We start from the raw sequence: 17962 nt of genomic DNA, 5'->3' as shown, positions 1-17962 counted from the left end.
CTGTAATGTACCGTAAAAAAACAACATATATATATATATATATATATATATATATATATATATATATATACACTGCTCAAAAAAAATTAAAGGAACACTTAAAAAACACATCAGATCTAAACTGGGGGAAAAATGATCTTGAATATCTTTCCTGATAATAAGTGGGTGATGTATTAGTAACAAAATGATGCCACATCATTTGATAGAAATGAAAATGATCACCCTATAGAGGGGGGAAATCAAAGACACCCCAAAAATGAAAGTGAAAAAATGATGCCGCACACTGGTCCATTTTGCTAAAATGTCATTGTAGCAACTCAAAATGATTCTCAGTAGTTTGTGTGGCCCCCACGTGCTTGTACGCATGCCTGACAACGTCGGGGCATGCTCCTAATGAGACTACGGATGGTGTCCTGGGGGATCTCCTCCCAGATCTGGACCAGGGCATCGCTGAGGTACCTGGACGCATGGAGGAGATTCCAGGAGACAGGTAGTTACTCCAGGAGAGCTGGACAGGGCCGTAGAAGGTCCTTCAACCCAGGCTCCAGAAACAGGCTCCATGAGGGTGGCCTGAGGGCCCGACGTCCTGTAGTGGGCCCTGTGCTCACTGCCCAGCACCGTAGAGCTCGATTGGCATTTGCCATAGACCACCAGAATTGGCAACTACACCACTGGTGCCCTGTGCTCTTCACTGATGAGAGCAAGTTCAACCTGAGCACATGCGACAGACGTGAAAGGGTCTGGAGATGCCGTGGAGAACGTTATGCTGCCTGCAACATCATTCAGCATGACCGGTTTGGTGGTGGGTCAGTGATGGTCTGGGGAGGCATATCCCTGGAAGGACGCACAGACCTCTACAGGTTAGATAACGGCACCCTGACTGCTATTAGGTACCGGGATGAAATCCTTGGACCCAATGTCAGAACCTACGCTGGTGCAGTTGGACCTGGGTTCCTCCTGGTCCACGACAATGCCCGACCTCATGTGGCTAGTGTATGCAGGTAGTTCCTGGAGGATGAAGGAATTGATACCATTGACTGGCCCCCACGTTCACCTGACCTAAACCCAATAGAACACCTCTGGGACATTTTGTTACTAATACATCACCCAATTATTGTCAGGAAAGATATTCAAGATCATTTTCCCCCCAGTTTAGATCTGATGTGTTTTGGAAGTGTTCCTCTAATTTTTTTGAGCAGTATATATATATCGGCATGTCCAGGGGTCCAGCTTTTTGGGAGAGGACTTGCAGGCGTGTAGCATTCGGTGTCGCATGGTTGGCATCTTCTGTTTCTCTGTTGTTTGTTGGTAGTTGGTGAGCAGTTCACACGGTTAGCTAGATTGCTAGCAACCACAACAGGAGATGGCGAGTTTCTAAAGTATTGGAGGGTAATGACAGACTAGCATGGAAAAAAAGAACAAAAATACAATCACACATGTGCTTTTGTGTATCCTCCAGCATACTAAATCCTTATTCTTTTGACTGATTGAACTTGAAAGTGAGAGAAGTATGTGAGCATATGGTGCATACGGATATGCACTTTTTTTTTCCCATGCAATGTCTTTCACAGGGGTTGATTGGTCATTTGGACAAGCCGGTGTAGAGAAACAGCTTGGTGCTCCAGAACTGCAGTTGGTGATATGAGAAACTCGATGAATCGGGTACTTGATTCACTCGAATCATCAGTCACAAAGCGTATGTGCAGAAACTCGCACATGTGAACAAGTAGTGAATCGGGTGCTCGATTCACCTGTCACACAGCGTATGCACGGGAAATGCGTGAATCGGGTACTCAATGAATCACCCATCCCAGAGCGCATGCAGATAAACTTCAATTGCCTCACCTGACTTGTCCCGCATTTAATCACGCCCTGACGTGTTGCCTGATTTCCTTTTCTTAATTTTGGAGTAAGGAGTCAGGAGTAAGTGAACGAGTTCACAACAGATGAGTACCCTTGAGTGTCGATACAGTGAAATACTCACGAGTTTTGAACGACTCGTTCAATACTTGCGCATCTCTAATCAGTGACTCAAATGCCCAGTTTTGCCAACTTGGCGATTTTGTGGCTCGATCCACAACCCCCCTTGACAACATATTTTCTCAAAAGTGACAGCGAGAAATCTAGCTTCATTGGGGAGTTTTCTTGTATTTGGGGGCTCAAAAGTGAAAGCACGTATTGTTCTGCATGCGTGTCATCGTGCACGCGTTGGCTTGTGACGTGATCCCAGAAAGTTGAACTTTTTTCAACTTTTCACCGCTGTAGCCCAAAAGAAGACCAATCAGCAGGAGTTTCACAGATCGACCAATGAGCGGACAGGATGCTAATCCGTGCGCTATACTTGCCGTGTCAGATTTCCTTGAGCGAGTTGACATTTCTAAAAAAAAGTATATATAAAGAAAAAGCGGCATGGGAACTCGTCTGTGCCATAGTGAACATATCGGTTAAGTTTACATTCATTTTACACTGACATTTATGTTAGTTTATCTTCAATACTAGCAAGATCCGGGCTGCACGGTGGTGCAGTCTATAGGTATGAATGTGAGTGTGAATGATTGTTTGTCTATATGTGCTCTGCGATTGGCTGGCGACCAGTACAGGGTGTACCCCGCCTGTCGCCCTAAGTCAGCTGGGATAGTCTCCAGCATGCCCCAAGCGGTATAGAAAATGGATGGATGGACTAGCAAGAGTACTCGATCGACACCGGTTGCTTTTCCCCCAAATTCCTTCCACATCTGACAGCCAATCAAACCCGTGGGACACTCGTACAATTCGCTCTGGACGTGAAAACGTCGCTCACGAGTGTAGTGTGCTTGGTTTGCTACGCGTTGGCAATGAGTTTCGCCTATCGCAGTCATGTGTCGCCTCCCGTGTGTGGCGCCCATTGCACAGCGAGATCTAAACTGTTAATCTTCAGTAAACCTGGATAAAAGAGGAGGGTGTGTTAATATTTTAGTGTTAAGTCTATTGCTACTCTTTATTTGTAAAATGAAGTGTATTAGCTTACAATTCTTTGGGTAAATGTAATAATTGATAAGCTTACTGTATTACATAGATTTGCATGAAGAGTGTGCTACTCACCAACCAGTCATGTTAATGTGCGCTGTTATTTCCGTGTCTGACGCTCTGCTGCCGCCTGCCTGCCTTTTGGTTGCATTGCACTCCGTGCTGCTGAGGCGGAGCCACCTGGTCCCACCTGCAACCCTTTACTCACCTGGTCCTTTTAAGCATGGCAGCAGTCACCAGTTGCCACATGGCACATCCAGCTTCAGCTGCTCAGCCCGGCTTCTTACCCCGACCTGAACCCCTGCTTTCTGGCTTTTATTGTTGTTTTGTGTGTAGTATTTCCTGCATGGTACCTCCAGTGGTGACCTGAGTTTTGTGCTAAGGCTACCTTGTCACACACGTGCACTAGCAGTGAGCCATAGAATCAACACAGCACAAAAGAATAAACACAGCATAATCTGTTATTCGGTGTCCAATTGTGCTAATTTAAAAAAGTTCTCAATAGCCAACGTGTGATGGGAGACAAAATATTAAAGATATTTCATTTTGATGAAATGATGGCCAATTTTAAATGAATAAAGCAAGAAACAAGTTTATTTGTAGTTCAAAATGTATTTAAGGTGTTTTTACTTTTTTTTTTGACTCTCCTATGAGGTTATGCTTTTTTCTTACACTATTTTACATCATTATGCAAATAATATGCAAATTACATGACATCATCTAGCGACATCTAGGACAGCCAATAGCTACTTTTCTCACTGAAAACAGTGGAGAACTTCTATATTTCCAGTTATTCTACGCTCAATATCTTCACCAGAAAGTTTAAAATAAATAAAAAAAAAAGTCTTCTACTTTAACGTCTACATGCTGTGGGTCAGCGGGTCCCGCAATGTCTAAGCAGACAAGTTGGGGCATATCCTCCTTAGCCGCCATGTTCTGGAAGACTTCCAGGCATCAGGCCAAAGCAATCGTTTGACGAGATTCGCCCACTTGACTTTGATGGCTCACTTTGACAGATAAAATCAATTCATGAAGCGCTGCAACACAGGTCCATTTAACAGTTCGTTAAACAGTGAAATAATATACTAAATACATACATTGTTCCATTAATTGAACTGGTATTTTTAACATATTGACATATTTATGTATTTCATTCATTCTAACTGTGTTTAATTAACACATATAAGTCATTATTTAAAGGTGTATTTATTTATTTCATGAGTTAATGGCACATTTAATAACACATTTATGTACTGTATGTCATTCCCATTGTATTTAATTGATGACACACTTACGTACTTATTTCAAGTTGTATTAATCCACGTGCACAGTTTGTGTGGGGTTAGTTTGCTCAATGCGCCCCTTGTGCGTGTTTGCGTCAATGCCCCACCCCTTACAGCTGTAAACCTAGAGGAAAGACTTTAGGTTGAAAAGAAAGGGAAGCTTCAGACGTATGGATTGAAATGATGCATTGTTAAGAATGATTTCAATATAAGAAACATTTTATGTACACGATCACCCCCATCAGGATGATTGATGTCTCCAACAAAGTCATTCAAATCTTGTTTTTATGACACTGCTTGCATCATGGTGTCCTTGCTGCAACAAAATGCATCAATATAACTTTTATGAAACGCCACCAGGGTCTCTGATCCAGCCATGGAGGGCTGGGACTCACACAGTGTCCACACAAACACCATATATACTACAATAATCACATTTTCCCAGTCCGCTGTTAAAAATCACCTCCATCTACACCAGTGGAGCTAAAAAAAAATGCATATTTTTCTGTGTTTTGTCCACACACTGGTTTTATCTCATGTAGTGCTAGACTTACTTACTAACACACACCATTAAAAAAAACATTCTTGTTGTTTCCTGGGATCCATGTACACGATTTGACATATACTGTACATGTAATAAATACAGTATATGACTATATTGATGATTTGACATATCATGTATCACTATATTGATGAGCTGAGGCTTCTGATGAATGAAGATGACAGGTGGTGAATGTGTTTTTTATGCGGACTTTTTTTTTTTTTTACTACACTGATGTGGATGGACATTTTTTTTTAACCCCTGCTCAAACGGAAGGACTTGGGTTTTGGAACCAAAGGGTTTTGTGGTTGGAATTGGAGAGATAGTGTGTGACCTTGAGCGAGGCACCACCCCCAACAATACTCACAGTTGAAGAGTACACGCGTTTGCGTCCCCTCACTCCTTGCAGTGTTCAACTAAAATATACAACAGACTGCACACTTGATTTACATTCTGGGATTCATAAATAAAAAATAATAAAATGCACGTGCTCTCTGCATAGAGCAACAAAGTACACCGGATAGTATCCATGTGCATTTATACTCTCTATGTAGAGTGATAAAGTACACCGTATAGTATTTATGTGTATTTCTACTCTCTGTGTAGAGTGATATTGTACACTGTATAGTATTTATGTGTATCTCTATGTAGAGTGAAAAGTACACTGTATAGCATATGATCCCCGCATATTCATGCCTTTGCAGACAACATTATGTTTTTATTTGTTGGGAACACCTGTCATTTTGTGCTTACAATCTCCATAATTGACGGCAAACGCCGACCTCACTCTCGGTGCAACCAAAATAACGTGGAACACATAATGTACTGGAACCCATGTGGGTGTCACAGCAGCCACGTCCACACTACCATACATGCAAAACAATGCCGTTGTGCACCCATTTGTAACCCGCAAGGTATGTTAGGAAGCCCATCAGCACACCTCTCCAACAGGAAGTTAGCCAGCATGCGTTGCGGGCTATATACTTGCATAAAATAGTAATGTTGTGCATGTGTATTAGCATGTAAGCATTTATTTCCACACCATTACATTGCGTGTTATTTTTGTTGCACCGTGAGTGAGGGAGGCGTTTGGTTTGATGAACTCTGTTGGTTTGTGTTAAGGTGTCAAAATAGACATTGAATAGAATAGCGAGGATCTAGGGATCTAGTGTAATGTGTGTAGATCTAGTGGAGATAAGACTGAAGCCATGTGTTCTTCTTTGATGACTCGGCAGTAAAAAAAAAAAAAAAAAAAAAAAAAAAAGGACATTTACCTGTCGGGCTCTCTTGGAAGTTTGTTTTCTGTTCTCCTTTTCTGGTCTCCGGTTGAGATGAAATTCACACTTGGCTCCTCAGGCAACGCCTGAAAGAGGGTTTCCATAAATTAGGGTAGGAAATGTACAAGGGGGCGTGGGGGTGGGGACTTGGCAAAGTGCGCAATCAGTCCAGTGCTGTCACTCAGGCGTTATTGTCTTTAAAAGTTTGCTTTGCATCCTTCCAGTCAGGTAGAATCCCTCAAGGTAAGGACTGGTGCTTGTGGAGAGGAAGGGTACTTGCTCGTTGAAGATGTACTGCATCATTGGAGGACACAGTATTTCTTGTAGTCCGACTCAAAGTCCTCATCCATGCTACTGGTGTCGGCCATCTTCTTGCCGTCAGTCCTTGGCAGGAACTGGGAATAATTGACTTCCTGTTGCTCGTAGAAGAGGATGTAGGCCGAGTCGGCGTCGATCTCTGCGGAATGCACTTCCTGGAAAAGAAACAAGATGAGCGTTTGAAATCATGTTTGCTGTCCTGATCATGTTTCATTTTTACCCCCCTGTTGTTGCCACACACGGACCACTGCTTCACACGGCACACATGCATGTTTTCCGCACTTTGTACTGTATTATTCACTGTAAATGTCCTTAGCATGGATGCATTAGCGTCGCCTGCCTACCAAAACCTTCTGATTGACACCTCACTCCATCCAGTAGACCATCGATTCTCGGGTGGTGGTTCTGGTATTGCTCTTCTGGATGGAGATGTTAGATGTTGTTCGTGGCATCTGCTGGAGTCATCCACCCAGCTGGGGGTTCACCGCCTGTTCCTTCTTGTGGATGTTGCTAAGGTTGGGGATTACTACATCTGTCACCACCTCTGTCTTCTGATGTTTATCCACCACCACTATGCTAGACTGCTTGGTAATCCATGTCACTGTTATCGTTTAGAGTCTATGTGTGGTGTCTGCCATCTTGATTGTGGGAGCTCCGGTCCAAGCCTGTGGTCTTGTCTTGTGTGGTAGACCCTGTCGTCTATTGGTCTTGTGTTTAGGGCCTGTTCTTGTGCTGCCCTGATTAGCACGCAGCCTTTTGCAGCAACTGCTATCTTTTCCCAATGTCATCTTCATTTGTGGTTGGTACATGCCATGCATGGGTGTGTCTTTCCATGACAGCCCGTACTGAGCTTCCCTTGTCTGAGGCATTCACTTAGCAGGTCATCCTTGGAGGCCACCTTGATGTATTCTTGGAGGTCGTTCTTTCCTCCTGGACAGTCTGCACCTGTGACACTCATACGTCTTGCCGCCCCCCATATATTAGCCCATATATTTATATATATATATAAATAATATACTGTATATATAATGGGTTAATTATGCAGAGTGATTGAAGTTACTGTTAGTGTGCCACGTACCTTACAGCTGCTATCATTGTAACAGTACCATTTCCCATTGGGGTTTTTGGCGTAGGTTACATAGTGGCCTCCACCCATAATTCCTGAATGGCACTGTGGAGGTAAGAAGATGTTTCAGAAGACAAACCAGTACAAGGAACACCAAATAACACTTTATGGCACATTAAACAAGCAACAATGGAAAATGGAAAAATGAAGCAATGCTATTTAATAAAAGTACTTGCTATTTAATACACAGTACTTCATCAAAGTGAGTACACCCCTCACATTTCTGCAAATATATGTGGTTTCAATAATGACTTATATTTCTTGAAAGTGATTGATGATGAGTACTTACTGATATTGCATAGAGGTTGTAGATGGAGTCCAAACACTTGCTTTCTTTGCAGGGCATCAAAGGGCTGTCTGTGCTGCAGTCTGTGGTTAAGCCGTTTATCCTGATCACATCAGTGTGCCTAGTGGAATCGTATGCTACAAGCGGCTGTTCCGGCTCCTCTCTTGCAGGTGTACTTCTGGAAGCCCCATCCTGTAGTCTCTGGTCCTGTGGCTCAGCCTCAGCAGCTTCCTGCAGGCACTCATTGCTATCTGAGAGGCCGTGTCTGCTGCTCAGCTGGGGCAGATGTTGACATAGCTTGTGGCTTGCGCTGATAGCCTTGGGGCTGGTCGAGGGGCTGCTGCTCCTGCTCAGGGAAGATGGCGACTCTCTGCTCAGGGCAGGAGAAGCTGTTGGGAAACAAAAGGGACAAAAACTTTTTGAAATATTCATGGTTCCAAGTAGCATGATATTAAAACAAAAAAAAGTTGATGTTAGTATGTATGGGTGACTTATTGTCCTTAAATGATGCCTGTTTGACACTGTACCAGCTTGACTGTCTCAGACAAAAGCTGCATAATTTTGCAAAAATTGGCCACTGTAGCTCATACCGCTGGTCGGACATCTTACAGAGAGACAGCCACAAGATGGAAGCGTCTTGCCAGCAAAGATGATGTATAGTCCCTCGCTACATTGCGGTTCACACGTCACTCCCTCACTCACAACCCATTATCATGGTTTTTCCCCAAATTAATTAATTAATAAATGATCACTGTTTCGTGGTTGACGACAGTCAACAAAAAATGCATATTTAAGCAAATTGTATGTATTTTTTGCCCAAATGAAGCATGTTCAAGCACAAAAATGGCTAAATGAACTGAAAGACCACCATTCAACTTGTGAATGTAGTATTCTATATTGGGCGCTAGGTGTTAGTAATTGTTTGGTGAGACAGGCACCAGACGTGATCGCCAGGAGAACAGCCTTTTATTGCAGCTCATAATAACTAGGGGTGCGATATGAGGGGATTATGATGTCATATTGATGAATCCGATAACATTAAAAATAGCTCAGATAACCAATAATTTAAAAAAACACTCCAATGAGGCAAGATTACCCATACTGTGCGGGTGAGCAGATTAAGCGCTTATTTTTTCTGCTGCCTGTGACGTTAACGACCTGTCGTAACATCCCCTGAGCTCACTTGTAAACAAGCATTCACTTTCCCAGGAAGATGTTTTGCGTGCTACCAAATGCTCCACAATGAGCGGAAAAAAACCCATCGAGCACACAAAAAACCTTATCAGCCAAATGAAACACCAGCGTCGCGGTGTTTGAAAAGTGCAAAAAGTTTGCCAGAGACCTCCGTGGCGTCACACCGGCTGCTCGGAGCATGTCTCCGAATATAGTGCACTTGGCTGGGCCACAGCAGGTTGCTCACTCCGCTCTACACTCTGGTTCTCCTGATAGTAGTGATGTGGTGGTAGTAGTGTTATGATATTTTATTAGGACAAATCAACAGGTACAGTTGGTCAAATCCTAATTTGCTCCAATCCTTCTTACCTCCAGGTGTGCACAAACTAAAGAGAAGATAAAAAAAAGATATTGTGCATCTCTAATAACAACATAATAATAATCACAATAATAATTTTAATGGCTACTGTTTCGGCCAAATGTCACTTCCTGTCCGCCACCCATTCTGCTCCCCTACAAGCTAAACTGTTATAAATGTTTTATTTTCTCTTATTATGTCTACTATATTGGGTAAAAGGAGTGTAAAGATGACTATAGGGGTGTTATTTCATGTCTAGAGGGCTCTAATGTCTAATGTTAAAAAGCGCATTCAGAAAATACTAAATTTATGAAGAAGTAATCCTACTAGGCGGAAATTCACTAATCTCGGTTGGGTGTGGAACCAATCAGCCACCATAAAGGAGGGATTACTGTATTATGAAAGTTTGTAAAATGTACGGTAACTGTCGAGGAGTGGCTAAGGTGTGTGTGTGTGTGTGCACGGCTGTAAAGCTGGGGGAAACACTGATGTGATAAGAGTGCAAACATGGTAGCGTGTAGAACAGACGGGGAGGTGAGAGAGGTGTGATAGAGTACATGCTCTCTACCTTCAGCAAGTACTTACGGTGTGAATGTAGGAAGCACTGGTCAAGGTCTCTGGGAACCAAGAAGGTGCTGGGGTCAAACTCCTCCCTTGGGAACTTAACAATCTTTTGGGATTTGATCCAACGACCATTGACAAAGTGGAAGCGCTTCAGGTGGACAATCTGAAGTGGATAACATAACACTCAGGGTCAGGACTCTGTTTTCATGCCACACTTTTGGGTTCCAACAATATTTGAACTTTGGTTTTAGTATACATGTTGCTTGTTGTCAAAATGGAGCGTGTTCACACTCAACAAGACAGATAGGTTTCCTTTACCAAACCTATTCAATTCAAGCTGAAAGTCTACACTTTGATTTCAATTCCTTGTTGTGACGCCAAAATAACATATTGTTCAAATACTTGTGGAGCAAAGTGTAGAAAAGATAAAGGAATAAAAGCCCCACTGACCAGTATCGGTGGAAGCCTCCAGAGGTCCAGCTTCTTTGTGGCCAGTCGATGGGTCTTGCACTTGGAGCAATAATAGAGCTCATCTTCCCCCAGCTCTTCCTCACTGGTGAAGGCCTTCAGACAGCTTTCCAGACTGATGGGCTCGGTCTGGCTCCGGCGTGACAGCTCCACGCTGCAGTGTTCCACCACAATCTGCAGGAAGACCCGCTTGGTTGCTATTTTGTGCTCATTTGTCATTATATAAAGTAATAAAGTGTGAATTGAACAGTTATAATAAAAAAAATACTAAGAGTTGAAGCAAATATTCCTTGACCCATTGTGGACTACTCAAAATCATCTGGTGAGATAGGAAACCCCTGTGGTAATATCACCATCGTAAGGCCTGACACACTATGTTCATTAAACCACCACACACAAATAGTGTTTTGAGGACAAGACATACAGTAATTAGTATCATGACAACAAGAGAGCAAAATTGTTCAGTGACACTTGAAAAAGTTAGTACGTACGCCATGAATGTGATATCCACTTCCCGTGGGAAAAAAAATGAGCTGCAAACTAATTTCTGCTTAGAAATCTAAACTTCAGTTTAGAATTATGATGTCATACCGATTAATCCAATAATATTAAAGAAATAGTTCTGATAACTGGCCATTAAAAAAAAAAAAACGTTCCAGTGAGGCAACATTATCCGTACTGTGCAGGTAAGAAAATCAAGCGCTCCTTTTTTCTCCTGCAGGTGTGCATAGACGATAGTAAAATCTAAATTTAAAAAAGTACATATAAAAGTCGGTTATCGGTATCATATCGTCCTTGAGAAGCAGAAAGTTATCGGTTTGAAAAAAGCTATCATGCATCTCTAATATTTAGTATTTAGTATAGTATTTTATCGATCTTATTAACATGACAGCACGTCACTTCTGTCTCTATATGCTCACCTTTACAATTTATCATCTGATCTCTGTATCTCATGAGGAGGAGCAATCGTATTCATTATATAACACGTGTTTATTTTCACTTTGTGGATTATTTTGGAGTCCTTCTATTTCTTTCTGTGAGAATGTTTGGGAAATGTAACTGTATAGGAGCGACTGCAAGATGCAAGACGTGCATCAGTCATCAGAACAATCCTGCCCAACAGACACACACACACACACGCACGCACGCACGCACGCACGCACGCACGCACGCACGCACGCACGCACGCACGAGCGCACACACAAACACACACAAATGCGTGCTATAAACGTAAGGGTAGAGGAGCGATCACATTACAGTCGGCTACGCTGTATGTATTCATTTGAAAATATTTGCATTTTAGTGACTGAAGTGCTCAGCACCCACACAATGTCAGAAAGCACGTTTTAGATCAATCCATCATGACTGGAGTTCTACTGTATATACTATCCCAAAAGGTGTGTCTCACTCTCTCCTGTGAGGTCTGGTAGCGTAGGTGCAGGGCAGTGGGATCCCAGTCCACAGAAATGTAAGCGTTCCCTATGGAGGCTCTGTCTTCTGTACACACAACGATGCAGCCTCTACAGAACCTGAAGAAACGCAAATAAACATGACTAAATGAATACTAATGATCCTTGCAAGCTTTCTATTTCCAATTGTGTACGAGAGATGTACATGTAGTCATGGGACTCTTCCATTGGGTCCAGTGGGGTACAACAATCATTGAGTTTGCAGTGTTTCATTTTAAAAATCACTTTATACAAAAGTTAAAAAAGGTTTTGTATTATTTTGTATTTTGTATACTCACTGCACCCAAAATGAACCAAATTGTGAAATGAATGCGATGTACGTAGCGATACACCCCTGTTGTGGACATATGAAATACTTGATGTCTTACCTATACCAAGGGCACAAGGCACATGAGGTACCGTCTTTGTCCACAACCCGCAAAGTGAATGGGTACTGGTAGCCCAAGCTGTCGTCACTGCAGATGAGAGGAAAGCCATCATCCTCAATCACCAAGTCCTTCTGACAAAGTTGGCTTACAAACACTCAGGAACCTTCTTGAGCATAAGAATACAGTGGTACCTTGGTTAACGTCCGCCCCGGTTAGCACATTTTTTGGTTAACATCCATAATTTTTCCTTGGTTTGAGTTTGCCTGCTTGGTTAGCGTCCAATATGGCGTGCATTTTGTTTACGCCACTGCCTTAGATCAGTGCAAGTGCGTGATTGCGCAATGCATTGTGGGCCGCGGGCACCATTTTTAGGGCAACAGGGTTTGTTTATGTCAGAGTTGGTGTTGCCAGAGAGACACACAACGTAACAAACACAACATAAACACACCGACCGCACAAAAGAGAAAGGCGATGGACCGTACTGAGACAAGGTTGCAAGACCTCTGAATTTTACGGCTTAAAGAGAAGAGCGTCGTCATTTCAGAGGTAATTTAAACAACACACGGCCGTGCTGTGTCCCACCTCCGTGTGGTGCTCCTGTTTTTGACATACTATATTGGGTAAACAACATATGTTGCTATTTTCTGGACAAATGTGTTTCCAATAGGGATGCTCCGCTAGGGTTTTATGCTGCCAATTCCGATACTGATCATCAATACGATTATGATGTTAAATGTTTTTCTATTTTATGTGCCATGTTTGTGGCACATAAAATGTGTAAAACTGTGTGCATGAACGTGCATTGTGTTCTGCGTCCTGATGCGGCTTAGGCAGAACCCGAGCATTGTATTCGGCATCCTTACTGGCTAAGGGAGAACCCGCCCATTGTCTTCTGTGTCCTGATTGGCTGTAGACCATTGTCAATCTATTTAGTGCAGCACTGCCGTTGTTTCCTGTTGTGTGTTTGGTGGCAAACAGTTTGCAGTGACTCTGAACTCTGTATGTTTGCAGATTTTGTCCCCGACACAACCCACAATGTTGATGAAATGTTCTGCACATCGCACAAAAAGTTCGACTTGTGGACATTGAATGAATGAATCTTCGGTTCAAGGAGGACGACGAGGAAAATAGGACAGCAACAAAATGATTTAACAAGGATACAAAAACGCTTCAGTGGAGTGGCGAAAGGGAGGAAGAGGCACGGTCAGAGGAGTGAAATACACAGTCACTTAATTTCTTGTGTCCGACCTCGTAGGTTGTTCATTAAAATTCAAATTAAGGTTTGAACTTAGCGAGTGTTTAAACAAGAGAGAAATGTGAGAAAATGTTAATGCCTGTCTGGGAAAAGTGTACTATAAAGTGTATGGTGAGGGGCTTTACAGCTAATAATTGTAAAATAATAAAGTTGCCTACTTTGCAGATTTCACTTATTGCGGGCTATTTTGAGAAACTATCCTCGGCGATAAACGAAGGAACACTGTATACATCAGAAAAAAAACAAATCATATATCTGAAGTACCCAAAGTATCAGTATTTTGATTTGAGAATTAACTTTAGAGCATGAAGAGCTAGTATCACAAGTATCAATATTTCAGTATCTGCACATCAATAGTGTGCGCTCCTTACCGCATTTGTGGCAATGTCAACAATTTTGTCCAACAAGAGTCAATATTTTCTCAACCAAAATCATTCAGTGTAGGAGAAGAAAGAGGGCAAGAATTTTGCCTATGGCAGTTCATGGAGGACTCGTTACAACGTCTGTTGCAAGGAGCGACATTGCCGTGAGCCACTTCACAGACACTTTTTAAAAATCAGAAGTTCTTCCTCGAACTTTTGCCTACATCGTACCTTTATCCAAGTCTTGCACAGTAAACCACAACTTCTGATGACGTACAATGTGAACGTTAACACCCCTGGTAGATATGCAAAGACGTTTTTTGTATTTTTTAAAAACAGCCTGCATCTCAGCTATGTGTTATCAATGACAAAGCATATTATTAATATGAACCTTTTCTCCTTACATTACACTTTTATTCTTATAATATTTTGCCTTTATTATCGTATCATAACTTTTTCCCAACCCAATTTTCCCAAAATTGCAACTTTATCCTTTGATTTGTTTCTCATAGCCAGACTTTTTTTTCTACATTTCAACTTTATGCTATTTTTCCTCTTAAAATTTTGACATTATTCTATGAATATTTGGTCTCTATTCTCTTAATAAAACCCACCAAATAGAACATAAAGTGCTGCTTTGTTCCGTCCTGCACCCCAATGCTCAATAAATGTGACACACAGATGTGGAGATGCTGTGACATTTTTCCTCTGACAGCATTGAAGAAGCTTACCAGTCCTGGGCATGGTTGCTAGAATCCTGCGGGGGCAATGGGCTGACCAGTCGGGACACTTGCATCCACACAGCATCGTACAGGTTCTTCTTGGTCGTGTGGACGGTGCAGGGAACAATCAGTGGCATGCCAAACAGACTCGGCCGGTTCTTCTGGGATGATAAGAAGTAAAGCTCCGTCCGCATCTGAGAAAGAAAGAGCTTTAAATGATCGTGTATGCTGAGCTACATTGAGAAATGCTGGCAAGGAGTAGTAATGAATAAATGTGCGACTTGCAGTGTTATGGTTCTCACCATCTTTCTGTGCATGGCAATGATGTAACCAGTGACAGGACTTTCATGCACTGCTGCGTTGTGTCCGTTAGTGAACCCATTGACCAGGGTTGGTTCTGGATTGCTGACCACAGTAACCGCTCCTTCACTGCACGTCAAACTAGGCTCCATGTCTAGGTGACCCGTAGATGCTGAGCCGTTGGCTACAGTACTGAATTCTAATGATAAATTAAAAAAAAAACATATTACTGGTAGGTATGTCACAGTCCTTGTATTTATAATCCAATTCTTTTCTACAGTACAGTGTACCATTACACCCCGACTAATACACGACGGATTCTAACCCAGAGGTTCCAGTTGGCCAGGCTCACCTGCCAGTTTGGGATTGCTTAGTGATGTTGGCGAGCCTGGCACCGGGATCTCAAAGGCACACAAGAAGGTGCTCACAGTCAGACGGACCTTTTGGTGATCCTGTGGAAAATTCTGAAAGGAGAACATTGTAGACATCAGATGGTCCTTCTGAGAACTGGGCCTCACAAACACTTACTCCACCTCTAAATAGCACTACTAATCACATCACAATTACACTAACCAACAATAATATACAAAAAGGCAATAAACAATTTGTGGCATTAGGGAGAGAGGCATTTCACGTAATCAAGATGAATACTGTAATACTGTCTGCCCGGACGTTGTAAGCAGCACACAAGACTCAGCCAGTCACATTCAGTTGAAAATCGCCAACTAACACTATCCATCCCAATCCCTCGTTTATTTCATGTGTTTATGTTTGTCTCATTTCCGCAAAGTAGGAATCCTTATTTATTTTAGTTTTTATAGCATAGAAAATCTGTTTACAACCTCCTAAATACGCTTTTTAACAATATTAGCACACTCTACACATGAAATAACACCCCTATAGTTGCCTTCATACTCCTATTACCCAATAGAGTAGACATATGAGAAAATAAGACATTTAAGACATAAATAAGACTCATGCTATGTGTGTTGCTGTCGATGTGTTCCCCGGGGGAGCGGAGTGGCAGGTGAAAAGGAACTGACTTTAGGGGTTCACAGTTCGAGTTTTAGTTTGGCGTGGGTTACTGCAGCAACAGCAGTGTTTTTATTAGGGATTTTTTTATGAGGGACTATTGTGAGATCATTCAAAGCTGTAATAAAAGCCTGTTGTTCCGCCCATGAAGTCTGGTGCTTGTGTGTCTCACCCAACATTACACAAAAAATTACTTACACCTAGTGATCAGTGTACAATACTACATATCATCACAATGTCTTTCAATGTGTCTTCTGAATGCCTTATATTTTACTTCATTCATTTAGCCATTTTTATGATGGGTACAATTTGCAGGTACAATTTGTTTTAACATGCATATGCAATGACTAATAGCCATATTGTCATTGTTGGGGCAGTCCTCCCCTCACTGCAAGACATTTATAAATCTAGAGTCCTACGAAGAACACACAACCTCATCAAGGACAGCACACATCCACAACACTCATTATTCACACTCCTACCGTCAGGCAGACGCTACAGGAGTTTGAAGTCCAGGACCACAAGACTGGCAAACAGCTTTTACCCACAGGCCATCAGGCTCCTCAACGAAGCACTCACACACGCCGCACGCAACACACGCACACACTCATAGCACTTTATTTATTTATTTGTATTATTTATCTGTATTAATGTCTCTTCTGTTGTTGTTGCTTAATTTATTGGTATTAATGTTTCTTATGTTCTTATTCTTTTTCTTGTATTTTCTTTCTTTTCTTGGGAGAATGAACAGAATAACAATTTCATTGCATAGTATATAGTACTGCTGTTTTACTATGCACATGACAATAAAACTCTTGAATCTTGAATATTCAACCACAAAACAGCATGATTTAGGAATTAATATATTTTTGAAAAATATTTATATATGTACTAGGGGTGCACAATAATTATCGGGCTTTAATTATGATGTCATACCGATAAATCCGATAACATTAAAAATAGATTCAAGAGAGTTTTATTGTCATATGCATAGTAAAACAGCAGTTATACTATGCAATGAAAATCTTATTGTGTTCATTCTCCCAAGAAAAGTAAGAAAACACAAGAAAGAATAAGAACATAGAAACAAACATATATACCAATAAATTAAGCAACAACAACAGAAGAGACATTAATACAAACAAACAAATTAATGGACTGCAAACTCCTGTAGCGTCTGCCTGACGGTAGGAGTGTGAATAATGAGTGTTGTGGATGTGTGCTGTCCTTGACGAGGTTGTGTGTTCTGCGTAGGAGTCTAGTTTTAGAAATGACTTGCAGTGATGGGAGGGCTGCCCCAACAATGTTCTGTGAGGTCTTGATCACCCGCTGGAGTGCCTTCCTATCACGTGTTGTACAGTTACCGTACCAAACAGTGATGGAGGCGGTAAGGACACTTTCGATGGTGCATCTGTAGAAGCAACTCAGGATTTTGGTGGACATGCCAAATTTCCTCAGTCTTCTCAGGAAGTACAGTCTCCTTTGGGACTTCTTCATAATTTGGTGGGTGTTGTGAGACCAGGTGAGGTCCTCGCTGATGTGTGTGCCAAGGAACTTGAAGGTTTTCACCCTCTCCACCTCAGTGTCACCAATAAACAGGGGTCTATGCGGCTCCTTTTCCCTTGTTCTTGGGTCAATGATCATCTCTTTAGTCTTTATCTGTATTGAGAAGGAGATTGTTATCACAACACCAAGCTATGAGGTCCGCCACCTCTCTTCTGTATGATGTTTCAACACCACCAGTGATCAGTCCGATGACTGTAGTGTCATCCGCAAATTTAATGATGCTGGTGTTGTTCTGGGAGGCCACGCAATCGTAGGTGAAGAGCGTGTAGAGGAGCGGACTCAGCACACACCCCTGTGGGGTCCCAGTGCTCACAATTCTTGAGCTGGATATGCGGTTGTGGACTCTGACTGACTGGGACCTGCCTGTGAGAAAGTTAAACACCCAGTTACAGAGGGAGGGAGACAGGCCAAGTGTGAGGAGCTTATCTGTGAGTTTGTGGGGGCTGACTGTATTAAAAGCAGAGCTATAGTCTATAAATAGCATTCTT

General features: G+C 42.2%; 1 protein-coding gene across 7 annotated transcripts in view; it reads right to left on the bottom strand.

The window, feature by feature from the left end:
- Positions 1–3625: 3625 nt before the first annotated feature.
- The window catches only part of usp32 (ubiquitin specific peptidase 32), a 60176-nt gene continuing 45839 nt past the window's right edge, over positions 3626–17962 (bottom strand). For 2 of the 7 annotated variants that reach the window (XM_054794170.1, XM_054794172.1), the window contains 10 exons: positions 15229–15340; positions 14879–15075; positions 14586–14770; positions 12238–12324; positions 11809–11929; positions 10383–10574; positions 9954–10095; positions 7841–8226; positions 7504–7596; positions 4194–6580 (listed from right to left, as the gene is read on the bottom strand). In XM_054794170.1, coding sequence (XP_054650145.1) covers positions 6407–6580; positions 7504–7596; positions 7841–8226; positions 9954–10095; positions 10383–10574; positions 11809–11929; positions 12238–12324; positions 14586–14770; positions 14879–15075; positions 15229–15340 — 1689 coding nt within the window. In that variant the 3' untranslated portion in view covers positions 4194–6406. Of the gene's footprint in view, positions 4044–4193; positions 6581–7503; positions 7597–7840; positions 8227–9953; positions 10096–10382; positions 10575–11808; positions 11930–12237; positions 12325–14585; positions 14771–14878; positions 15076–15228; positions 15341–17962 lie in introns of those variants that run through there. The other 5 variants (XR_008573145.1, XR_008573143.1, XR_008573147.1 and 2 more) reach the window with 5 other exon arrangements.

The sequence above is a fragment of the Dunckerocampus dactyliophorus genome, chromosome 12, assembly GCF_027744805.1.
Source record: "Dunckerocampus dactyliophorus isolate RoL2022-P2 chromosome 12, RoL_Ddac_1.1, whole genome shotgun sequence".
NCBI lineage: Eukaryota > Metazoa > Chordata > Actinopteri > Syngnathiformes > Syngnathidae > Dunckerocampus > Dunckerocampus dactyliophorus.
Note: the sequence above shows the minus strand (reverse complement) of the source record. Positions and strands in the feature narration are given on the sequence as shown.